The 27,142-nt window shown below is 38.0% G+C and overlaps 1 protein-coding gene across 11 annotated transcripts in view; it reads right to left on the minus strand.

Annotated features, from left to right (window-relative positions):
- The window catches only part of ODAD2 (outer dynein arm docking complex subunit 2), a 164,405-nt gene that overhangs the window by 60,083 nt on the left and 77,180 nt on the right, over positions 1–27,142 (minus strand). For all 11 annotated transcript variants that reach the window (XR_015139504.1, XR_015139503.1, XR_015139505.1 and 8 more), the window contains one exon: positions 4,551–4,665. Coding sequence is in view for 8 of the 11 variants with exons in the window: in XM_086333863.1 (XP_086189989.1) it covers positions 4,551–4,665 (115 nt within the window). In the remaining 3 variants the exon portion in view is untranslated. The remainder of the gene's footprint in view (positions 1–4,550; positions 4,666–27,142) is intronic.

The raw sequence follows: 27,142 nt of genomic DNA on the forward strand, positions 1-27,142 counted from the left end.
TTTTGGTTCTTAAGAACAAAGAATTTAATACACAGATCTTTGCCAGATTCAGTTTTTGCATTCTTTACATCACAAGTTCATAATGCTGAACACCTGTTCAACCACTGTTTTTCTCCAAAGTGTGTTTGATCATTCAGCTGGAAAGGGACAGCTTTTCACTTCCATTTACAAATATCTCTCACTTTTTACAAAACAGCTCTTCATCTGCAGCCAGACTTCCAGCTCATGAATTTTACTAAATAACATCACTACAGAGGTCACATCTTACAATCTCTGTCCTTTTTAGTAATCTGAACAGGGAAACAACAACAAACTTTCCTTAAGTCTTAAATAAATCCTTTTAAATAAAACTACTTAGAAAAATATGCAGTGAATTTTTATGCTTAGTTCACTTTTAGTTCAGCCTCTGTTCTTTAGATCTTGAGAGACTGAAGAAAGTTGAGCAGCTTTTAAACTGAAGATGCTCATTTCCTATCTTAAATACTCTTTAAAGTTTAAGGCCATAAAACAGACTTACATTTCACACCCTGATTTTTCAAACATATAAGGTCCGGACAGATAATTATTAGGCTGGTAAAACATTTATCTTTCACTTAGTACATTTTTTAATCACCAATTACTGATCAAAAACTATAATATATAGGCTTCCTCCAGAATGAAGGAATATTTGAAGCTTCTAGCTGAGACACTGGCCTCCTGGGAAAAAATGTCAATATTTTGTACTACAAAAACCCCACATTCCATTTGTTAATACATCTAATTACAACATAATACAATGCAAGTCCAGTGGCAGCTTACGTGGTGACTCTTAATTTGTCACAATTATTCCACGATTCATTACTGAACTACTCTGTTGCCTCACTCATTCTCTGATAGGGAGCTTTTAATATTTCCCTGCAAGAAAAGAGGCAGTCCATTCACTACATGTAATTTTCACATCTCATTTTCTTAACAGATCTGAAAATGTGTTCTCATGGATATGTTGTTAACGGTATAAAAAATGGGTAACATCTGTCTTCAACAGCTGACATCTCACCACATCGACTCCACATGGACACGTACGTAGTGTGCTCAGCTTTTACGACGCCTGACAGATGTTCAGGGACCCTGAAGTAGAAATGACCTGTCTGAAGACATGCCTTCTACTTTCTTCCCACTGGGGCTGCCCTTGGCTATAACTGACAATAGCTGGTTTCTGCCGCATTGATGTCAGTGCCATTAATCTAGACAAAGAAGTTATTTATTTCAAAATGATGCCAACTCCTATGATTCATAAGTTAATAATTCTAAAGTGACTTGCAAAAGTATCTTACGTCAAAAATGTGGAAATGCTTTCTTACCAAATAAAAGGAAATTTTTCCTAGAAAGCTGAGTCATAAACTTACCTGAAACAAGGAGGCATGAGGAGGAGGGGGAAGGAAGAATGGGCCAAAATATTTGGCAGGACCTCGTCTGATTCTGTTATTTCACTGTGAGCAGGATGCCCGGCATGTTCAAAGTGTTTCCTGCCTCTATTCTCCCACAGAACTTACTCTTATTTGAGAAAATTTAAATTCACCTCCAAATAATAGAATATACAAAATACTACTTGAAGATTCTAAATTGAACATGCTGCTGCTGCTGCTAAGTTGCTTCAGTCATGTCCGACTCTGTGCGACCCCATAGACGGCAGCCTACCAGGCTTCCCCGTCCCTGGGATTCTCCAGGCAAGAACACTGGAGTGGGTTGCCATTTCCTTCTCCAATGCATGAAAGTGAAAAGTGAAAGTGAAGTCACTCAGTCGTGTCCGACTCTATCGACCTCATGGACTGCAGCCTACCAGGCTCCTCCGTCCATGGGATTTTCTAGGCAAAAGTACTGGAGTGGGGTGCCATTGCCTTCTCCGAAATTGAACATAGCTAAGTGGATTAACCTAGAGAAGGGAATGGCTACCCACTCCAGTATTCTTGCCTGGAGAATTCCATAGACAGAGAAGCCTGGCTGGCTATAGTCCATGTGGTCTTTGGTGGGAGTGGAGGGCAGTGGAAGGCAGGAGAGGTTCAGGAGGAATGGAGCTCTCTATGGAGGCTTGGGTCTGGACTGGTCCTTTGGGCCAAGGGTTTAAACACAGACAAGATGGGTTGTTTTTAAAGTTTGAATGTGGTTAAGTTTAGGTTGTTAGCAAAGAAGACCGGTTGGGTATTCAGGACAGAAATCCTGGGCAAGAATAATGAATATGAAAACACTAGAAAATCTTTTAAAGCCAATTACAGATAAGTAGGCAAATTTAGAGTTGAAATCCATAGGAATAAAGGATGTAATTAACATGTAATAACAACATTAATAGAAATGTTATCCATAAAAATGGTACCTCACCAATGATAATATTAAATTTCTCTTTTCAATGATGATTGAGAGTTAACCGGTATCTCTAACAAGCTTCTCCAGGAAAAGGAAAGACCTTTGGTATGCTTTTACCTCTTACCTTCCACTACCTAACATGGTTTTTAATCATTTGATGGTCTAGATGCTGACTGTTACTGTGACAATACCATGTTTTATTTTAATGGCTTTTATTTTATGCCACTATTTTTAAAGAAATTCTTTCTCAATAATTTGATAAAAATTGAAAGCCCTATTATAATACAAATTCTTATTTAGCAAAAAGTCTAATGATTTATTTGTTCATTATTATTTCTATAATTCATGTTATTTTCTTTCTTATAATCTTCTGTTTTGCTGGAAAACATTCTAAAGTAAAATTTTTTTTCAGAGAAGACTCATGGAGGATAACTTTCCTGAATCCCAACATTTCTAAAAGAACAATGTCTTCATTCCATCCTTACCCTACACTCACTCAGGTGCTAGTTTTGCAGGATATAGAATTCCAGGATAAAAAATGCTTTCCTTTAAAGACAGAAAAATTTTTGTTACATTTTCCTTAGAATTCACTGTGAATGATGTTGATTCTTGTTCTTATATAACTTTTTCCTTTCCTTTAATTTCTGGAAATGCCAAATTTGAATTTGTGTCTAGGTATAGATAAATTCATTTTCCCTACTTGGCACTAAATGGATCTTTCAATCTGGAGACTAGAGTCTTTCTTCAACTCTTCAGCTTATAGAAACCACCTCCCCCTTTTATAAATGACTGTTTATTCCTTTTGCTTTCCTTTTGTGTGCTTGCAATTCCTATTTTATTTTTACATTTACTTTACATTTTTAGTTGTTTACTAGACTTTATCATCCAGGTCTCTTCTTACCTTTGCATATCCCAGTACCATACATAATGTAGTATTTGTCTCTTTTATTAAATGTATTGTTTCCAAAATATATTTTTAATTTCCAAAAGCCCTTTCTTAATCTATGAATACTTTTTATTTAGCCATTTTGGGCTTAGCAGCATCCCTTGGGTCATTCTAAGGATATTAATTTTAAAGATTTAATTTTGTCTTCTTCTGTTCCTCTGAAGTTAGTTCTGCTTATCAGTCTTGGTTTGTCTCTAAAACCAATTAGCTTTTCTTAAAGATAATTAAGATCATTAAAGATATGAAAGATTGTTTAAGGAGGATTAAGATCTTTCTTAAAGAATATCCTTAAAGAAATCCTTCAAAGATGTGTAGCAACCTTTCCTCAATAGGCTTCTTTCTTGCTCCCTAAATAATATCATTTATATTTTATATTTTTAAAAATTTTTTCGACCTTATATAGTAGGATTATACTGTATCTCTGCTTCTGAAACTTGCTTTTATTTTGGTCAGTGTGTTCACAAGATACACTGATATCGATGCAGACATTGCTGAAGTACATTCATTTTTTATTGCTGCACTGGATGACGTATTATGACTGTGCTGTCATCTTGTTATTCATTTTCCTACAGGCTGACATTTGAGGTGTTTTTTTTTTCCCTTTTTTGTTGTTATAAAAAAACAGTCCATTAACCAGTTTGTAATAAGTCTTTTCTAAATATTAGTATATATCACAATTCACTTTTTACAATTACTTCTAGTCACAAATTTTAGGAAGATAGAGGCATGTTAAATTTATTACAGGAATTAAATGCTTTCTGTAAAAATACTCGACAGAGAGAAATCTCTAGACTTTACATCTAGTCTTTATTAACAGATAAGAAAAGTGCAATTCATGACATTATGTGACTTTTTCAAGGTAACAAAGAACTTAGTGATTTTTCATGGTAGTCAATCAGGCAGTAAGTAAGATAGAGGTTATCTTGGGCTTCTGAAAGTAGCAGTAATGTAATTTTTCTTTTCACCCAAGAGGTAAGAACAGTGTACTTTCTTTCCCCTTGATGTACCTGCGGTATTTGTTTCAATCCCACCAGCCAGGTAGGACATGGTAAGCTCGGCCATCTTAGCCCAGTTTCATGTGACATCTAAAAACTGACCAGGAAAAGGTATTGCTCAAAAATTATTTTGGCATAAAAGTTCAGTATTCTTTTTCGCAGGTAAAAATCTGACCATAAAGAAGTGAAAAGCAGCTGGTGACCTGTGGTAAATCATTCACCATGGTATCAGAGATTCTAGGATGGACTGACTCGCGGTCTCTTCTTACCTTTGCATTCTGGATACAGGGACAGAGGGCCCAAGCTGCACTGGCCTTCACGTCCGGGTGAGGGTTTTTTAGCAGGGACCACAACAAACGAACTCCATCTAAGCGATCAATTATCCTATTGTGAAACAAACAATTAAAAAAAACCCAGAGGTATATACTGTAATTGGAACATGAAAATAAAATTTAAATGGCTATCCACACAGTTCTAATTATTTTTTTCTCCTTTTGACATTTTGCTTAGCTATTTTTTTTTCCCAAAACTTTAACAACAGCAGGGACTTAACATGCTGTTGATTTGTCAGTTCTCTGATTTCAGTTTTACACTCGTGATGCAGAAAGCAAGCTCTATAATAATTATGATTCACATAAACTAAAAATCAAGCCATGTAATTTTTTAATTAGCTGTATACAGTCTGTTGCCTGAATGCAAAAATACTGGTTTCTTTCATATAGTAACATCTAAATACTTTCCAAGACAAATATTTACGCCTCAAAACTGTGCAGTTACCTTTTTTATTTGGTCTATGTTTAATTGACTTACCGTACGGCATGACATATTTTAAACTCCTCCAGTCCTAATCTAGCACTAGGAATTAAAATCATTACGCCACACTGCCTCCTTTGTTGGGCAGCAATAACACGTAACTTGTTTTCCATGTGCTTGCTTCCCAGAGAGACTAACATTGCAGACTGTGTTATAATTACTTAAACACACTGTAATCAAAATATCTTCTTGACTAGCTGAAAAATGAATTATCATCAGAGTCATCTCCACACCATCTGTCTTCTGTTTATACATCAATCAGTCCAGGGAGCATAACCTCGCATTAAGGTCTGTTGAGTACTCACAGTTGAGAAGAAGGCCAAACAAAACTTAATATCCTTTACAAACATGGCTTTGTTCAGAAAGATACACTAAACTATGAGCAGATGGAAAAAGATAAAGAATATCAAAATTCCTTTGATTTTAAACCTCGAGTTAAATACATGTAGTACTTAGCCACAGATAGAATAAATACTCCTAGCTTAGTGCCATTCAATTTTTTTCTTGAAAATTGACTAAAAATAATACTACATTACTTAATTATCTGAGATGAGTTTGCCAGGAAAAAAAAAGTATTACTCAAAAGGTTCCAAGTTGGATATAAGTTTTCCATAACCTTAAAAAAATTGGAAGTGCAAATAGCTTATAGTAAGATATAAACTATCTCTTTAAAAGATGATCTTTAATGAGAAAAAGTACATTGAGAAAGTGTTTTAACCCCATGTTTAAATAATTTTCTAAAACTAAAGCTCTCTGTCACTATCTTGCTAAGGGAAATTAAAGTTTTTATTTCTCAATTTACACAAAGTATAAAGAAAGATGGTGAATATACTGTACTTCACAATGAAGGATTTACTTTACCAACTTAAAAAAGCTTACTGTTTTACACATGCCACTGAAAACATAATTAATGGAGATCCCTGGGTCTCTATTTTTTTTCATGTGTGATTTCCCAAAGAACAATAGTGAATGATAATCTGTCCTACTCTCTCACCAATGTAGTCAGTACTAATATTTGCATTAGGAATATTCAGCCATACAATGCAGGACATAGCTTGTCATTAGAGTGGAAGTCATTAGGATGGCACACATTTTCAGTTATAAAGAGGGATAATTCAACTTTGGATCCCTACCCCAGGCAAAATTTCACAATTAACAATAAAAATTCACTGTTCATTCTAAAACCAGATATACTGTCCTTAACTGTCATCCCAAACCCTAGACAATTCCTCAGCTGCTTAGTTACAATGGATGAGGACTGTGACCTCATTACAGATGACTTAAAAGATAGCATGGTACACAGTAATTACCTGAGATGAGGAAAACATCAAAAAAAACCAAAAAACAAAAAACTGCAAACAGAGGAACTAACAAAGTCAAGGGCAGCAAACTTCAGAGTTTAATCTTGTTCCTCCATTTCCCTCATCCTCTGGATTGAGTCATACTGTGGATTTGCTTCACAGTAAGTCAAGCGTCTCCCCTACTTCTCTCTCTCCCTGCCAGCACCCTAACTGTAGTCTCTGTCACCTCATATAGAGATAGCTACAGCAGTAACTTGGTTTTGTGTCTCCAGTTTCTCTCTGGAGTCCATCCTAATCCATCCTATAGAAATTAATCCTGCTGAAAGAGTATTTTAGAGCTTCTGCAGTATCTCCTTGCAAGCAAGGCCCCAGAGATATTCATTCTGTCCATCACACCAGCCAACACATCCAATTACTGCTTGGTGAACAGTTCACAACTGAGAGATCACTCCCAGGGGACAGTCTCGGACGGCTTCCCACTGCCTGCATGGTATTCACACCCCAGTCTTGAACTCAGTATTTAACATTTCCAATGAGCTGGTTTATTCCTCCCAATTCCCTATATTCAGGTGTTTGCTCATAAAACTCTGTGGCCACCTTCTAAACACTAAGTGCTGAGCATACAGAAGTAACAGATACACTCAATTCTGGCTGCTCAGGGTAGTTAAATTGTATAAAGTCACAGCAAGCAGTGAATTTGTAAATATCAAAAATCATTGCTCTCTGGGGAATATGAAGTTTTGTTCCTAAGAGCCTCTGGTGAGAATACTTTCATTAACTGATCAATGTATAATCTTGTTTTATGTGTGTTTCTGTTTAAAGACACTTTTCTTAATAATACTTTTTTGATTCATTAACACTGAACCCACGAGCAATCCAGCACACACATTTTTCTCTGTAAGGCACATGGCAGTCTTCTTGTACTTTGGCATTAGGCTTAGGGGCCATTTCAAACAGGAAGATCACCAGCTCAAAGCACAAAAATGCAAAACATGTGGCACTAAATACTATGAAGATGACGCATTTACAAAAGGAGAGCGGAAACAAGAAGGCAGAGTATGGCCGTGTTCAACTCCAGCTGGAAACACATGCATGGAGTAACTGCAAAAATGCTATAAGGATTAATTAGGGGGATCACAAATACGTTTCAGCAAGATATGAATACAAGAAGAGTGAAGTGAAGTCGCTCAGTCATGTCTGACTCTTCGCGACCCCACGGACTGCAGCCTCGCAGGCTCTTCTGTCCATGGGATTTTCCAGGCAAGAGTACTGGAGTGGGTTGCCATTGTCTTCTCCAAGAATACAAGAATAAAGGCTCTGCAAATAAAAGGGATTTTCACTGTCCTTCAGGAAACTGCAGTCTAGTGAAGGTGATAAAGAGACCATTGCAATCTATTCTGGTAAATGCTATAGGACAGTGGTCCCCAACCTTTTGGCACCAGGGACTGGTTTCGTGGAAGACAATTTTTCCATGGACCAGGGGTTGAGGGGATGGTTTCAGGGTAATTCAAGCACATTACATTTATTGTGTACTTTATTTCTATTATTATTACATCAGCTCCAACTCAGATCACCAGGCATCTCAGATTCCAGAGACTGGGGACCCCTGCTAAGACAGGTGGGTGTCAGGTTCCACGTGAACACAGAGGGGAGACACTGGTTAACTCACAAGTCACAGAGATTCTCCCAGCTCTAACCTTTTCCCACACCACCTCCATCTTTCGCTGTGACAATGCATATTTTAAGGTCTACAATAAAACCTCTCCTCAAATCCTCTGGCTTCTCCCTCCTCTGAGAGCCTTTTGAGTTTTGCTGCCCTCGTTTCTGGCTCTCATCATATACTGCTTTGCAGTGTGGTCATGTGTGTATGCATCTTATCTCCCCAAGTGCCGTGTAATCTCCTTGACAGCCGGAATCTGCTACTGCACACCATGCTTAACGCACGTTCCTGAGCCAGTGAAGATTGGTTAAATGGACCTGAAACAGAAGTCTTTGCCTACTCCGCTTTCTGCTGAATCAAAAATCTCTCCCAACACAAATACACTCATTTTTAACCTCATACTTGAAAAGCATATGTTCAAATTCAAAATCTAACCAGTAAATTTTTATTTGGAGTTCCTTCTAGGTTGAAAGTGCATTTTCATAGATCTTCTTTACAATTTTATTGCTTTTTGAATATACAATGATGGGCTTATAGGCGGTGTTAATTATACCACTGTCCATTTTCAATGGACGTAGTGTAGTGTCTCCTTTCATACAGTTCTTTAACTTTACTAGTATCTTGCTCTGATTTCATTTCCAGCAATATGTTAACTCTTCCTGTTTTTATTATCAGTAGAATTTTACATTAATACTTTGATATTATAAAAACAAAACTGAATTACATGTTTCCAAAATCTTCAGGTTTATCATAGAAATCAAATTGTGGGCTGACAAAATAACAGTTCTCGAAAGATGAATACATGTTAACTGACTCTTTATAAAAAGAAAAAAACACACAGCGGCTTGTTGTGAGTCTCAGTTTCTCTTGTTATGTTAACTCTTGTCAGGATTGTTAAGAAGTCTGGCTGGCTTGCCTGCCCACCAAGGCCACATATACGAACAAACGTGGACAGTCTGCACCCACATGGCCAGTATGGCTGAAGTTGCAGAATTTCTGTCTGGCAATGCCAGTACATCTATTTTGAAACCATAATTTGGCATTGTGTCTAAAAATTTCATAATGTTTGCAAATTATGCTGATAAATACCATTGTCAGACAATGGCTCAACCTAAACGCGGTTAGCCTGAAAGAACATGATGTTCTTAAGCCACATTGTAAATTGCAACTGAAATCTATACATTTTAAAAACCATGTTGGCAATTCTGCAAAAATGGAAACATAAATGCAGGTCAGAATTAATGACTGTGAAAAAACTATGATTAGAAAAAATTTAACATTTTTATAAAAATTCTCAAAGTTTTAATGTTTCTATCTCTATGAATTCTTTTAAAGAGACTGCTGCTGCTACTGCTAAGTCGCCTCAGTCATGTCCAACTCTGTGCGACCCCATAGAGGGCAGCTCACTAGGCTCCTCTGTCCCTGGGATTCTCCAGGCAAGAATACTGGAGTGGGCTGCCATTTCCTTCTCCAATGCATGAAAGTGAAAAGTAAAGGTGCAGTCACTCAGTCGTGCCTGACTCTTAGCGACCACATGGACTGGAGCCTACCAGGCTCCTCCATCCATGGGATTTTCCAGGCAAGAGTACTGGAGTGGGGTGCCATTGCCTTCTCCGTTAAAGAGATTATAGGAGACCATATAGGCAGCTGTGTGACCCTGGAGCAGCTGTGAGGAGATAACCCACGTCCAGGAGCAAAGGAGAAGCCCCAGCAAGATGGTAGGAGGGGTGAAATTGCCTTTAGTATCAAACCCCATACCCACCAGAGACGCTCAGAGGGCTCAAAAATACCTTGTCCACACCAGGACCCAAGACCCCGCAGAGACTGAGACAGAACTGTGTTTGGTTGTCTTCTGTGGAGGTACGGGTCAGCAGTGGACTGCTGGGGGCAGGGGCTCTGGGTGCAGTAGACCTGGGTATGGCATAAGCCCTCTTAGAGGAGGTTGCCATTAACCCACCACAGAGCTGCCAGAACTTACATAGGGCTAGGGAAACAGACTCTGGGAGGACAGAAACAGAACCTTGTGTGCACCAGGACCCAGAAGAAAGGAACCGTGACCCCACATGAGACTGACCCAGACAGACTTGCCCATGAGTATTCAGGAGTCTCTCGCAGAGGCATGGGTCAGCGGGAGCCTGCTGCAGGGTTGGGGGCACTCAGTGCGGAAGTGCGTGCATGGGACCTTTTGAAGGAGGTCCGCATTATCTTCATTACCTCCACCATAGTTTGCCCTCAGGTCAAACAATAGGGAGAGAACACAGCCACGCCCATCAACAGAAAATTGGATTAAAGATTTACTCAGCATGGCCCTGCCCATTTAAATAAGACCCAGTTTCCCCCTCAGTCAGTCTCTCCCATCAGGACACTTCCATAAGCCTCTTATCCTTCTCCATCAGAGGGCAGACAGACTGAAAACCACAATCACAGAAAACTAACCAAACTGATCACATGGACCACAGCCTTGTCTAACTCAGTGAAACTATGACCATGCTGTGTAGGGCCACCCAAAACAGACAGGTCATGGTGGAGCGTTCTGACAAAATGTGGTCCACTGAAGAAGGGAATGGCAAATCACTTCAGTATTCTTGCCTTGAGAACCCCATGAACAGTATGAAAAGGCAAAAAGATAGGACACTGAAAGATGAACTCCCCAGGTCGGTAGGTGCCCAATATGCTACGGGAGATCAGTGGAGAAATAACTCCAGGAAGAATGAAGAGACAGAGCCAAAGCAAAAACAACACCCAGTTGTGGATGTGACTGGTGATGGAAGTAAAGTCCAATGCTGTAAAGAGCAATATTGCATAGGAACCTGGAATGTTAGGTCCATGAATCAAGGCAAATTGGAAGTGGTCGAACAGGAGATGGCAAGAGTGAACATTGACATTTTAGGAATCAGTGAACTAAAATGGAATGGAATGGGTGAATTTCACTCAGATGACCATTATGTCTACTACTGTGGGCAAGAATCCCTTAGAAGAAATGGAGTAGCCATCATAGTCAATGAAAGAGTCCAAAATGCAGTACTTGGATGCAATCTCAAAAATAACAGAAAGATCTCTGTTTGTTTCTAAGGTAAACCATTCAGTATCACAGTAATCCAAGTCTATGCCCCAACCAATAATGCTGAAGAAGCTGAAATTGAATGGTTCTATGACTGGAATGCAAAAGTAGGAAGTCAAGAAACACCTGGAGTAATAGGCAAATTTGGCCTTGGAATACGGAATGAAGCAGGGCAAAGACTAATAGAGTTTTGCCAAGAAAATGCACTGGTCATAACAAATACCCTCTTCCAACAACACAAGAGAAGACTCTATACATGGACATCACCAGATGGTCAACACCGAAATCAGACTGATTCTATTCTTTGCAGCCAAAGATGGAGAAGCTCTATACAGTCAGCAAAAACAAGACCAGGAGCTGACTGTGGCTCAGACCATGAACCCCTTATTGCCAAATTCAGACTGAAATTGAAGAAAGTAGGGAAAACCACTAGACCAGTCAGGTTTGACCTAAATCAAATCCCTTATGATTATACAGTGGAAGTGAGAAATAGATTTAAGGGCCTAGATCTGATAGATAGAGTGCCTGATGAACTATGGAATGAGGTTCGTGACACTGTACAGGAGACAGGGATCAAGACCATCCCCATGAAAAAGAAATGCAAAAAAGCAAAATGGCTGTCTGGGGAGGCCTTACAAATAGCTGTGAAAAGAAGAGAAGTGAAAAGCAAAGGAGAAAAGGAAAGATATAAACATCTGAATGCAGAGTTCCAAAGAATAGCAAGAAGAGATAAGAAAGCCTTCTTCAGCAATCAATGCAAAGAAATAGAGGAAAACAACAGAATGGGAAAGACTAGAGATCTCCTCAAGAAAATCAGAGATACCAAAGGAACATTTCATGCAAAGATGGGCTCGATAAAGGACAGAAATGGTATGGACCTAACAGAAGCAGAAGATATTAAGAAGAGATGGCAAGAATACACAGAAGAACTGTACAAAAAAGATCTTCACGACCCAGATAATCATGATGGTGTGATCACTGACCTAGAGCCAGACATCCTGGAATGTGAAGTCAAGTGGGCCTTAGAAAGCATCACTACGAACAAAGCTAGTGGAGGTGATAGAATTCCAGTTGAACTATTTCAAATCCTGAAAGATGATGCTGTGAAAGTGCTGCACTCAATATGCCAGCAAATTTGGAAAACTCAGCAGTGGCCACAGGACTGGAAAAGGTCAGTTTTCATTCCAATCCCAAAGAAAGGCAATTCCAAAGAATGCTCAAACTACCACACAATTGCACTCATCTCACATGCTAGTAAAGTAATGATCAAAATTCTCCAAGCCAGGCTTCAGCAATATGTGAACCGTGAACTTCCTGATGTTCAAGCTGGTTTTAGAAAAGGCAGAGGAACCAGAGATCAAATTGCCAACATCCGCTGGATCATGGAAAAAGCAAGAGAGTTCCAGAAAAACATCTATTGCTGCTTTATTGACTATGCCAAAGCCTTTGACTGTGTGGATCACAATAAACTGTGGAAAATTCTGAAAGAGATGGGAATACCAGACCACCTGATCTGCCTCTTGAGAAATTTGTATGCAGGCAGGAAGCAACAGTTAGAACTGGACATGGAACAATGGACTGGTTCCAAATAGGAAAAGGAGTACGTCAAGGCTGTATATTGTCACCCTGTTTATTTAACTTATATGCAGAGTACATCATGAGAAACGCTGGGCTGGATGAAACACAAGCTGGAATCAAGATTGCTGGGAGAAATATCAATAACCTCAGATATGCAGATGACACAACCCTTATGGCAGAAAGTGAAGAAGAACTAAACAGTCTCTTGATGAAAGTGAAAGAAGAGAGTGAAAAAGTTGTCTTAAAACTCAACATTCAGAAAACTAAGATCATGGTATCTGGTCCAATCACTTCATGGCAAATAGATGGAGAAACAATGGAAACAGAGACTTTATTTTAGGGGGGCTCCAAAATCACTGCAGATGGTGACTGAAGCCATGAAATTAAAAGACGCTTGCTCATTGGAAGAAAAGTTATGACCAACCTAGGCAGCTTATTAAAAGGCAGAGACATTACTTTGCCAACAAAGGTCTGTCTAGTCAAGGCTATTGTTTTTCCAGTAGTCATGTATGGATGTTAGAGTTGGACTATAAAGAAAGCTGATCGCCAAAGAATTGACACTTTTAAACTGTGGTGTTGGAGAAGACTCTTGAGAGTCCCTTGGACTGCAAGGAGATCCAACCAGTCCATCCTAAAGGAAATCAGTCCTGAGCATTCATTGGAAGGACTGATGCTGAAGCGGAGACTCCAATACTTTGGCCACCTGATGCAAAGAACTGACTGATTTGAAAAGACCCTGATGCTGGGAAAGACTGAAGGCAGGAGGAGAAGTGGACGATAGAGGATGAGATGCTGAATGGCATCACTGACTCCATGGACATGAATTTTAGTAAGCTCCAAGAGTTGGTGATGGACAGGGAGGCCTGGCGTGCTGCAGTCCATGGAGTCACAAAGAATTGGACACGACTGAGTAACTGAACTGAACTGATAAGAGACCAAGTACCTAGGTAGTCCTCATCATGGAGAAGAACTCATTCTCAATAAGCGTTAAGTGGAAGTTAGTCATCATTACAGTCATCAGATACTAGTGCTGTCATAGTGAACCTCTACTCAAGTGCTTTCATTAAAAAACAAAAATAGAAACAGGTAAAGTGGCTTAACTAGTGCTGTATAATGTATTTATTGTATAAGCAAATAAAACAATTTATCTTTCCTTACTTTCAAGAAAAAAAGGCAAATGGTTTAGATGGGTGCATTAAAGACAGGTGAGGGAAGGTTCACTCAGGGCAGAAATAAAATGAACCAATGCAAATGTTCATATGTGTGGTCATATTCATACAACCACCCTTCTGGATATAAAAGAATAATTTTGTAACAGTGGTCTGAGGAAACTATAAACATCCCTAAACATTTGGAGTAGTAAAATAAATTCTTTCTCAAAGTAGTTAGACATTGTAAATCATTACTGGATACATTTACATTTGTATCTGTATTTGAGGGGTTTTATGATTATGAGTTATATGACTGTAATCATATGATTATGACATGTATTATCACTACAGGGGGCTTTCCTGGTGGCTCAGATGATAAAGAGTCTGCCTGCAGTGCAGGAGACCTGGGTTCAATCCCTGGGTAAGGAAGATCTCCTGGAGAAGGGAATGCTGCCGCTGCTGCAGCAAGAGTACTACTGGAGTGGGGTGCCATTGCCTTCTCCGGGAGAAGGGAATGGCTACCCACTATTCTTGCCTGGAGAATTCCATGGACAGAGGAGTCTGGTAGGCTACCGTCCATGGGGTCACAAAGAGTCAGACACAACTGAGTGACTAACACTTTCATTTTTTCTTTATTTCATGATTATGACTAAGTGGATACTCTTCAAAAATAACAAAATAGACAAAGGAATAAATTTAAGAGTAATCAACACCTAAGTGTGTATCCTGTTTATTGAGAGAGCATAAGAACTGTGGTGTTGAAGAAGACTCTTGAGAGTCCCTTGGACTGCAAGAAGATCCAACCAGTCCATCCTAAAGGAAATCAGTCCTAAATATTCATTGGAAGGACTGATGCTGAAGCTGAAACTCCAATACTTTGGCCACCTGATGCAAAAAACTGACTCACTTGGAAAAGACCCTGATGCTGGGAAAGATTGAAGGCAGGAGGAGAAGGGGATGACAGAGGATGAGATGGTTGGATGGCATCACCGATTCAATGGACATGAGTTTAAGCTCCAGGAGTTGGTGATGGACAGGGAAGCCTGGCATGCTGCAGTCCATGGGGTCACAAAGAGTCAGACATGATTGAGTGACTGAACTGAACTGAACTGAAACTAGATAATTATAAATCATGTATTCAAATACCAGGACTACTACCTAGAATCATGATATTGGGCAAATATTTAATCTCCTGAAACTTGAATTTCCTCATCTATTAAAATCAGGTCATATTATCTTACTAATGAGATATCCAATATAATTAAAAATATATATGCAATTAATGTTAGTTTCATTTCCGAGGTTAATAAACATGCAGATAAACTCAGATTGATCTATGGCTCTATCTATATCCAGTAATTAGGCTAAGTCAAGTTTTAAAGTGAATATTTATTCAGAGTATACTATAAACTTACTAATATACACCAGAAATATAAAGTATTGAACCAAAAAATTCTGATTTTATTCAGGCATCAGCCTCACTTGAGTATATGAGCACTACGTTATCAGTAGAGATAGGAAAGATAATATAGTTGATTTGGATTTGAATTCAATTAAGTAAATTTGCATTGACATTCTATGTGATCAGTGAAATAAATGGTTCTACTTTAAACAACAAAGATTTATCATACACTATTGATTAGAATATTGCAAGAATTCCACATTTTAGTGGTGAATTTAAATCCCTATTTAAACTTCATCAGGAATGTCAGAATTATACTCATATAGACTAAGAGAAATGAAAGAGGCATTTGCAGGCTAGGAAGGTGAGCAGACAGGGAAGGAGGCAACGTGGGAGAACCAGAGGGACAAACACTGAGAAATGGAATCACTAGGTAAGGATTCTATATATTTTAAATTTAAATATGTATCAACAGACTATCTTCCATAAAAGTTATGTTAATTTGATTCCCATAAACAGATCATGAGAATACTAGTCACCATCAGCTATCTTATATTTTACCATTCGATTAAGTGCAAAAAATCTTTTTTCCTTCCTTCTCAATATGAAGAATTTCAAACACACTTAAAAGAGTTTTCTTAAAAACAGTAAAATAAGCACCAATAGACACAGCCTTCAAAATTTGATCTACTTGTGTCATCTATCAATATGAGTATTCATTTTTTTTAACTGTTTACAAGTAAGTTACAGATACAACAGCGTATAAATAAAACTTTCACGTTTCAAAAATAAGCACAATCTTTTGCACTATCATTATACTATTCTTACATTTAAGAAAGGAAAAAGTAATTCCCTGATATAATCAAATATCCAGCTCAGATTCAAATATTCCCAATTTTCAAAACTTTCTTTGGAGCTTTTAAAAAGGCAAATGAAACCTGGATTCAAATAAGGATCATACACTATGTTTTTGATATATTTATTTAGTCTCTTTTAATCTAGAATATTTTTTTATGGCACTGACTCTTTTAAAAGATGAAGACTCCTATAGAAAGTCCCACCGTCTGGGTTTGTCTGGTTGCTTCCTCAAGGTCTCATTTGACTTTCCCCTCTTAAGCTCTGTGACTTCCCTGGTGGCTCAGACAGTAAAGTGTCTGCCTGCGATACGGGAGACCCGGGTTCAACCCCTGAGTTGGGAAAATCCCCTGGAGAAGGAAATGGCAACCCACTCCAGTATTTCTGCCTGGAAAATCCCATGGACAGAGGAACTTGGTAGACTACAGTCCATGGTGTTGCAAAGAGTAGGACACAACCATATTTAACACATCTAACCTACTGAACATTAAGCTTAGCCTGTGAGCATGCATGCTCAGTTGCTCCAGTCTTGTCCAACTCTTTATGACCCTGTGGACTGTAGCCCAGCAGACAGCTCTGTCCATGGAATTTTCCAGGAAAGAATACTAGAATGGGTTGCCATTTCTTCCTCCAGGGGATCTTCCTGACCCAGGGATTGAACCCACATCTCCTGCATTGCAAGTGGATTCTTTTACCACTGAGCCACCTGGGAAGCCCTTCTACCCTGTTAGAAGGACTAAATTAAAAAAAAAAAAAAAGGAACACTAAATGTTGGCACCAATGGGAATGTAAAATTGTACAACCACATTTGTGTACTATCTGGGAGTTTTTAATAAATTTAAACTTCTACCCAATGAATCAGAAATTCTACTCCCAGAACAGGCAAAACTAACCTATAGTGAAGGAAATGAGACAGTGGCTGCTTGGGGTTAGGGTGGGGACTGACTGGTAAACAGCATGAGTGCACTTTCCTGGGTGAAGGACATGTTTTACATTTTCTTTTGGCTGGTGGTTACATGATTGTATACAATTGTTAAAATGCATCAAACAGAACAGTTAAGTATTAAAATAACCTATAATTCTGAACAAAAAAATCAGACAAAAATAAACACATACTACATGCTTCCATTTGTTCCCAAATAGAAATAAAACAGAACTATACTTTACAGGGAGGCATTCTCAAGTGTAAAATGTGTAAAACACGGCAAGATAAAAATTACCATAAAAGGTAAGAGTGGGCTCTCCCCAGCCTGCAGGGAAGTGGGCACGGGGTGGGTTGGGAGAAGGACAGGCAGCTAGGGGGTCTTGTAGGGTGACAACAATATTCTGTTTCTTGGCTTGGGGGGCAGGTAAATGAGTCTTCCCTTTTTAAAATTTACTAATGTATACACTTGCTAATGTATACACTAATGTATACATGTACTTTATGTACACAACATTTTACAAATTAAAAGCTTAAAAAATGTGTTTTAATTTCATTGTAAACACACACACATACTCTCTCATACACAGGAAATAGTACTGAACAATTAATTTATTCAGCTACTGAACTTATGCACATGTCACAACTGGATGAATAAGATATATAATGCAGATAGATAAAATCCATATAACCCTCAAATTAAACATCTTCAGAGCTTGTTTAAAATGAGAAAACTAAGACTCAGAAGATAAAATGATTCACATAATTACTTTTCATGTGGCATTTCGGTATCTCAGTTAGATTCATATACTTTTGCAGATATGTATATATTCATATTCATACACTTTTGCAGATATGTATATATTCATATACATATGCAGATGAGAAACAAATAACCAAAAAATGTAAAACAGAAGGAAAAATATTCTTAATGTCACAAACATATGAAACATATATTCTATTCTATATCTTGCATAAGCTCTAAAAGGTCACAAGGACTGGTTTTGTGGTAAATGAAATTTCTGAGCGGCCTGTTTGTATGCAAACAAGCATAGCTTTATTTTTTCTACCCTTTTTAAAAAGAACAAATAAACCCAATGTAAAAAAAAAAAAAAACTATGTAAATGCAACATAATTATGTTTAAACCACAGAAGACAGGAAATTTAGAGTTACAGATTCCATGGTAAGTTTTAATTCTATCCTTGTGTATATGTTTCATAAAAGAGTCTTTCATTACATGATCACATAACACTGGACTATGTAACAATCAGTTCAGCAAATGTTTGTTTTATAATGTGTGGAAGGAAAATATTTTATAGGATACATTGTAGGAAATTAGTATATTATTTAGCAACATTGTTACGTAAAACTTCTTAGAATCTTGGGCATTTACAGAATATTAATATAAATATTTTTCTTGATTATCTTCTAAAAAACATGAAATTTAATCCTTTTGTAGGCTCAGTAGTAAAGAAGCTGCCTGCAATGCAGGAGCCACAGGGGACAGGGGTTTGATCCCTGGGTCTGGAAGATCCCCCAGAGGAGGGCATGGCAACTCACTCTAGTATTCTTATCTGCAGAATCCCATGGACAGAGGAGCCTGGTGGGCTACAATCCATGGGGTCGCAAAAGAGTCGGACACGAATGAAGTGACTTAGCATGCATGTAGGCAGACACTTACAGTTGAAAGCTGATCTGTAGGTTTAAGGTTATTCTTAAGTAATGAAAAACTTGAGACATTAGAACTTTAGCATGTTTTGAATCATGTATGGCAGGAATTCTGTCTTAAAATTAACAGCAGAGACTGAAGTAAACCATGAGGATATATAAGTTCCTATTAAGTCCGAAAAACAGCCTTTATCATCACTGTTGGCATTTGCCAGGGCTCCTGACAACTCATGTATCTGAAATTTGACTTTTTCAAAGGGAGAAAAAAGCATTTATCCTGATTTTTCTGTAACTAAAAAGCCTCTTGATGAAGGTGAAAGAGGAGAGTGAAAAAGTTGGCTTAAAACTCAACATTCAGAAAACGAAGATCATGGCATCTGGTCCCATCACTTCATGGCAAATAGATGGGGAAACAGTGGAAACAGTGTCAGACTTTATTTTTGGGGGCTCCAAAATCACTGCAGATGGTGACTGCAGCCATGAAATTAAAAGACGCTTACTCCTTGGAAGGAAAGTTATGACCAACCTAGATAGCATATTCAAAAGCAGAGACATTATTTTGCCAACAAAGGTCCGTCTAGTCGAGGCTATGGTTTTTCCAGTGGTCATGTATGGATGTGAGAGTTGGACTGTGAAGAAAGCTGAGCACCAAAGAATTGATGCCTTTGAACTTGGTGTTGGAGAAGACTCTTGAGTCCCTTGGACTGCAAGGAGATCCAACCAGTCCATTGTAAAGATCAGCCCTGGGATTTCTTTGGAAGGAATGATGCTAAAGGTGAAACTCCAGTACTTTGGCCACCTCATGTGAAGAGTTGACTCATTGGAAAAGACTCTGATGCTGGGAGGGATTGGGGGCAGGAGGAGAAGGGAACGATGGAGGATGAGATGGCTGGATGGCATCACTGACTCAATGGATGTGAGTCTGAGTGAACTCTGGGAGTTGGTGATGGACAGGGAGGCCTGGTGTGCTGCGATTCATGGGGCCGCAAGAGTCGGACACGACTGAGCAACTGAACTGAACTGAACTGAACTGAATTCTATTTCAGGTTAACCAAATGATTAGCAATGAACTCTAAGATAAACCTGGAGATGTGGGTAAAAGTATTAGATCATAAAGGTAAAGAAAAATTTCTCAAGGCCTCCAAGCAAAAAGATCAAAAAACTCACAAAGAAAAACAAATTTGACTAATATCACAATTTTCACAAGAAAGGTATAAAGTAAGGCAACAATGAAGCAGACTTTTTTTTAATTCAAGAAAGAAAATGGAAACCAAGAATTTTATATCTAGCAAAGCTGAAATAAAGAGAAGAGCAAATATAACAGAATATGAATAATTATAAAATATTGTGAGACCAAACATCAATGAGTGTACATGGGTTTACCTCGATTATTAAAAATATGTTTAATTTGGTGTACAAAGCAAGACCCATCTATAGACTACATAAGACAGCACACCTAAAAGAAAGTGGTTCAAGAAAGACTAAAAACAAAAGGCAGGCCAAGATACTCCCAGAAATGGAAAAAATATGAGAGCAGGGGTAAAGATTCTTATATCGAAGTGGAAATATCAAGCCAAAACTCATTAAACATGACAAAGAAGAGCTCTTGAAGTATTAAAAGCTATAATTCACAATGATTAGAACATTTATGCACCAAATAATATAGAGCCTGCCTTTAAGAAGCAAAAGCTATATGAGCTGTAAGACAAGACATGTAGAAGCACGCTAATAATGCCATCACGTCCAGTATGAGACAGATCATGTGCATGAAAAATAAATAGTGAGGATAGAGGGCGGAGAAGGCAATGGCAGCCCACTCCAGTACTCTTGCCTGGAGAATCCCATAGACGGAGGAGCCTGGTGGGCTGCAGTCCATGGAGTCTAGAAGAGTCGGACACGACTGAGCGACTTCACTTTCACTTTTCACTTTCATGCACTGGACAAGGACACGGCAACCCACTCCAGTGTTCTTGCCTGGAGAATCCCAGGGACGGGGGAGCCTGGTGGGCTGCCGTCTCTGGGGTCGCACAGAGTCGGACACGACTGACTCGACTTAGCAGCAGCAGCAGCAAGGATAGAGGGCTTATGTAACATAATGAAACAGATCTTAAGAATATACATCAGATTCTACCCTCTGTTGTGTATTCTTAAGATCTGTTTCATTATGTACCCTCTGTTGACCTCTGGTGGCTCAGGCGGTAAAGAATCTGCCTGCAATGTGGGAGGCCCAGGTTTGATCCCTGGATCAGGAAGATCCCCTGGAGAAGGAAATGGCAACCCACTCCAGTATTCTTGCCTGGAGAATTCCGTGGACAAAGGAGCCTGGCAAGCTACAGCCCATGAGGTCCCAGAGAGTCAGACATGACTGAGCAACTAAACCTTCACTTCACTTCTAGCCTCTGTTGAAAGGGAATATATCTTCACCCAAAGCACCTATAGATGTTTTGTAAAAATTCATCTTATAGTAAGTCATAAAGGAAACACCAGTATGTTCCATAAAAAGTAGAAATAAAACACTCTGAGTAAACTGCAACATAATAAGGAATAAGAAATAGCTAAAATAAGCAAAAAATAAAAAGCTTCCCTTTTGTGGAATTAAAAAAAAAACCATTAAGCAACACATGGTCTAAAGGGAAAATACAAACTGAATTTAAAGAATTTCTTAAAAATAATGACAATGAAATCACTACATATCAGAATCTACAAGGGACATTTAAAGACGTGTCAAAGAAAAGTTCATAGCACAAACTACTTTTATTATTATAAAACGAGGGAAGTCCCTGGCAGTCCAGTGGTTAGGAGTCCACATTTCCACCACAGGTGGCCTGGGTTCAATCTCTGGTCAGGGAATTACAATTCCACAAACTACACAGCACAGCCAAAAAAAATAAAATAAAATATCTTCTAAGCTCAAAAAATTAGAAAAATAGTTACAAAATAAATTCTAAAAAGACAACATAAAGATAAAAGAAATTTATGAGGTAGAGAATAAAAGCACAGTATATCTAATTAATAAAATTTTTTTCAGAAAAAATCAAAATAGGGGAACTATACTAGATAATTTGATTAGGGAAAAACAGAAGAAAGCTCACACACACAAACATAAATAGACAAGTGGGAAATAACCATTGAAAAAAGACAAAGTTTAAAAATCATAAGACATTGCTTTTCAGATCACTGTTTAAATAAATTTGATAATGTAAATGAAATTGATCATTTTATGAGGAAATGCAGATTGCCAAAACTGACCGCATTCGAGTAAAAAGCATAAATGGATCAGATTTCATAGAAGAACTAGAGGAAACCAATAAAGAACTAATAAAACACATACAGATTGGGCCCACATGACTGTACAGTATACTTCTACCAAACCTTTATCCCATTGTTCAGTAAATTATCCCAGAGCATTGAAATAAAAGAAAACTTCGTAATTTCTTTTTAAAGCAGGTATAATACTGATATCTAAATTTGATAAAGATAGTCTTTTTAAAAAAGGAAGGAAGGAAAAGAAACAAACTACAGACCAAAATTAACTTGATATCATTATGGAAATACTAAGATTAGCCAACAGAATCCTATACCACATTAAGAAATCAGCACATCATGACCAAGTGAAACTTATTCCCAGAATGCAAGGTTGGTACAGTGTTTGGAAACCCATGAGTATTATTCATGATGTTGATAGATTTAAAGGGAAAATCATACTGGAGCAAATGGAGCATAATCTCCATAAATGCTTAAAAAGATATCTGACAAAATTTAATACCTATTTCTTTTTTTTTTCTGTGAAAAGTCTTTTCAATGCCTATATGTGACTTAAAAACCACTCTTCAAAAATAAAAATTAAGAGGTTTTGAAAAATATGATAAAATGTATATACCTTAGTCCTCAAGACATTATTTCACCTAATAAAATAGCACTAAAGGCATGTCCCGGAGAAGGCGATGGCACCCCACTCCAGTACTCTTGCCTGGAGAATCCCACAGACAGAGGAGCCAGGTGGGCTGCAGTCCATGGGGTCTCGAAGAGTCAGACACGACTGAGCGACTTCACTTTCACTTTTCACTTTCATGCACTGGAGAAGGAAATGGCCACCCACTCCAGTGTTCTCGCCTGGAGAATCCCAGGGACGGGGAAGCCTGGTGGGCTGCCGTCTATGGGGTCACACAGAGTCGGACACGACTGAAGTGACTTAGCAAGGCTAGCAAAGGCATGTCCACTAAAACCAGTAATCTCCATTACTAGTCAGCATCGTGGTAGGAAATCAGCTAATGAAATCAAACAAGAAATCAATCTAAAGAATAAGAATTTATAAAGAAGACATAAAACTTCCTCAGGAATATCCTAGGGAAGAATTCAGCAATTTTCAAAAATCAAGCCATGGAGAAGGAAATGGTAACCCACTCCAGTATTCTTGCCTGGAGAATCCCATGGACAGAGAAGCCTGGCGGGCTACAGTCCACAGGGTCACAAAGAGTTGGACACGACTGAGCGACTTCACTTACTTACTTAGCAAGTATATTAATCTTTGTGGGTTATTTGGTCTTTGTCACAACTACTCAGCTCTTCCATTTGTAACATAAAAGTCACCAAAGATAATATATAAATGGATGGGTGTGAATATGTTCCAATAAAACTTTATTTACAAAAACAGGATTTGGTCCCTGTACTATAGTAAGTCAACAACTGTGCTAGAGAATCAATAATAAAGCGAACTTGATAAGAGAATTCTGTTAGGTAGCAGCATATAGAATTAATACCCAAAATTCAATAGTTCTCATAGAGACAACCAATTGAAGAACATAATGACAGTGAAAAAAAATTATACCACCAATAAGGAAGATTAAATACTTGGGAATGAACTGAACAAAAAAGGACAAAATCCACATACCACACTCTTCAAATTCTAAAACATTAGACTTGAACAAATAAAATGTGTCTATAATTTCACCATGGTGTGTAGGATGTTAAGGGCATGTGGGAACTCTCTATTCCATGCATTCTATATTCTTGCGACTTTTTCTGTAAGTCTAGTGTTATTTCAAAATAAAAGTTTAGTTGGTGGGAATGTAAATTTGTGCAGCCACTATGGAGAACAGTATGAAAGTTCCCTTAAAAACTAACAACTGAGCTATCATATGATCCTGCAATCCCACTCCTGGGCATACACTGAGACAAAACTATAATTCAACAAAATACATGCACTCCAATGTTCATTGCAGTAATATTCACAATAGCCAAGACAGAGAAGCAACCTAAACATCCTTTGACAGAGGAGAGGATAAGGAAGATGTGGTACATATACACAATGGACTATTACTCAGCAATAAAAAGAACAAAATAATGTCATTTGCAGCAACATGGATGGACCTAGAGATTATGATACTAATTAAAGTAAGTCAGGCAGAGAAAGACAAATATTCTATGTTATTACTCACATGTGGAATCTAAAAAAGAATGATACAAATGAACTTATCTTTACAAAACAGAAACAAACTCACAGACATGAAAACAATGTCATGGTTACCAAAGGGAAAGGAGTGGGAGGGATAAATTAGGAATTGGGAGTAACATATACACACTACTACATATAAAATAGATAAACAACAAGGAACTACTGTATAGCACAGGGATCTATACTCAATATTTTGTAATAACCTATATGGGAAAAGAATCTGAAAAAGAATATATATTTTATGTATATGTATATATATATATATATACACAAATCACTGAAACTAACACAACATAGTAAATCGACTGTAATTCAATAATTTTTTTTTTAATTTTCTAAAGGTAAGTAAAGAGCCTGAGGTATGGAAAAGAAATTTTAGATGTTTAAGTTTTTAGCTTCAATACTTTTTAGTCATTTGAAATTTTATAGTACTTTATGAGAAAGTTACATTCCCCAAAACATAAGCGTTAACAGTTTTTTGCAACGTTGGTGTGATTTTATATACTTGAAGGACAAATTACCTCCAGATGAATTCTGTACATATCAAATAGGCACTAACAAGTCAACAAAAAAAGAAAATCCAGCATGAATAAATCTACTTTTTCATGAACCTAATACATCAGGATACCGGCTGTTCATGTCAGGTCCTCAGGAAGGGCATAATTAATATGAAACTATTTATACTGAGTCTTTAAGTAGTCTGATGTACTGAGAAAAGTCCGTAGAGTTTTCTGAAATCACTGGTGTCTTAAAAACAATTTTTGGTTCAGTAGCTAAACTGTTATTTTTAACATGTTTTGTATTCTTACTGAAAAATAGATATAGGAAGAGAATTGTGCATTCTATCACAGAGCTAATAAAACTCTGCTATGTGTATAGATGTTCACCCTAATATGCCACACCTAAGTTTTGGCCACAGCCACAGCCACCTCAAAAAACAACATAAAACTGCTAATCATTAAAACAAGTTCCTAGCCTATGAATTATTTAAAGCTTACACAAGAGAGAGGAATTTGTCATTTCCTTACCATTTAACTTGAAGCTTGAAGACTCAATAAATCCTACAAATCTAGCAATAATAGCCACGTCTGAAATATGACACCACATGTAACGCTGTTGGATCCTTACCAAACTTAAAACACTGTTTTCTAAAACTGACTTTGTGTGTTTCTAAAAATATCTGTAAGAAAACCATATCCACAAGTACAAGTGTGTTCATCAACCTCCTTGATGCACAAGAAAGAACAGTTTAGTCCTTATCTTATGAGACTCTCAGAGAATTTGACACTTTTGACCACATTTCCCCTTAAAGGCTCTCTTCCCTTTATTTTTTTCAGTACCTTGTTCTTCTGGCTTCCCTCACAGCTGGGGCTGTTCCTTTGCTCTTTCTTTACAGGCACCTCTTCTCTGGTCCACTCATTCTCCTTAGAAGATAGGATTCTGTTTTTGTCTTCTTTTCCCTTTTCTTTCTCTTCCTCACAACCTCACATATATTCATCACTTAAGTTGCCAAATGTTCATAATACTACATGCCCAACCCACATCCTATCCTAAGTTTTACACATGAATGAATATCCAGTTGACTAGTTATCATCACCACAAAACCTCAATGTGTACTGAATGTAACTGAATTCATCATTCATTTTGTGTACTTATAAATGTTCGCTGAGTGCCTATCCTGAGCCTGGGACTGGGTTAGACAATGAATGTACCATGATGAATAAACTGGCTTTGTTTCTGCCCTAGTGAAGTTCATTCTGCCTTCACCATTCCTCCAGCTACATCCCCTATATCAGTAAGTGGTACAAACATCCATCTCATCTATTCATAGTTATTCAAGTCAGAAACCTAATTATCATCCACGACTCCTCCCTCTTCTTTGCAACTCATGCTCAGTCATTCACCCGGTTTTGTTCTTCTTTAACCTGTCACTGAGAGTTGGACTGTGAAGAAAGCTGAGCACCGAAGAATTGATGCTTTTGAACTGTGGTGTTGGAGAAGACTCTTGAGAGTCCCTTGAACTGCAAGGAGATACAACCAGTCCATTCTTAAGGAAATCAGTCCTGAGTGTTCTTTGGAAGGACTGATGCTAAAGCTGAAACTCCAGTACTTTGGCCACCTCACGCGAAGAGTTGACTCACTGGAAAAGACTCTGATGCTGGGAAGGACTGGGGGCAGGAGGAGAAGGGGATGACAGAGGATGAGATGGCTGCATGGCATCACCAACTGGATGGACGTGAGTTTGAGTGAACTCCGGGAATTGGTGATGGACAGGGAGGCCTGGCGTGCTGCGATTCATGGGGTCGCAAAGAGTCGGACACGACTGAGTGACTGAACTGAACTGAACTGAATCTGTCACTTTTTTATTCTTTAGTATTATATATATTATATTCCATATGCTTAGTGTAAACCACCTTCACCTCTGGCCCACAATGGTTTCCTAAATAAGCTTCACTGTTTCAGGTTATGCCTAAAATCCTTTAGTAAACTTCAACCAACTTTAAAACAAAACCCAAGCTTAGCACAGTACACAAAGGCCTGAATTATAATCACCTACTGACATGTCTATGCCACACCCTCAAAGTTCCTGATTGCAGCTGAGAGGACCCAAGAATAAGATTCTCTTATTCTTGATTTATAGCAAGTTAAATAACATGATTAATTTGATATAAGAGAAATGGACTCATTTATAGATAAGTACAGATACTAGACACTCTGACCTTAATTTTGTATTTGTGTTATTACTGGTTTAAATTGCTATTAATTAAAGCTATTGCTATGTGAATGATACTAGCCAACACTTACCCAGCACTATTATTAAGTACTTTACATACATTAATTCACTCAATCATTACAACAATCCAATGAGACAGGTACCATGACTGTCTCCAAGTTATATATTTAGGAGCCAAGGCACCAAGTACTTTAATAATTTGCTGAAGGACACATAGTAAGTGGTGAGACTGGCATTCCAGGCAATGCCTCCAGAATCTA

The sequence above is a fragment of the Bos grunniens genome, chromosome 13, assembly GCF_055505025.1.
Source record: "Bos grunniens cultivar Pamir isolate PY7600 chromosome 13, Bosgru_T2T1.0, whole genome shotgun sequence".
NCBI classification, from domain to species: domain Eukaryota; kingdom Metazoa; phylum Chordata; class Mammalia; order Artiodactyla; family Bovidae; genus Bos; species Bos grunniens.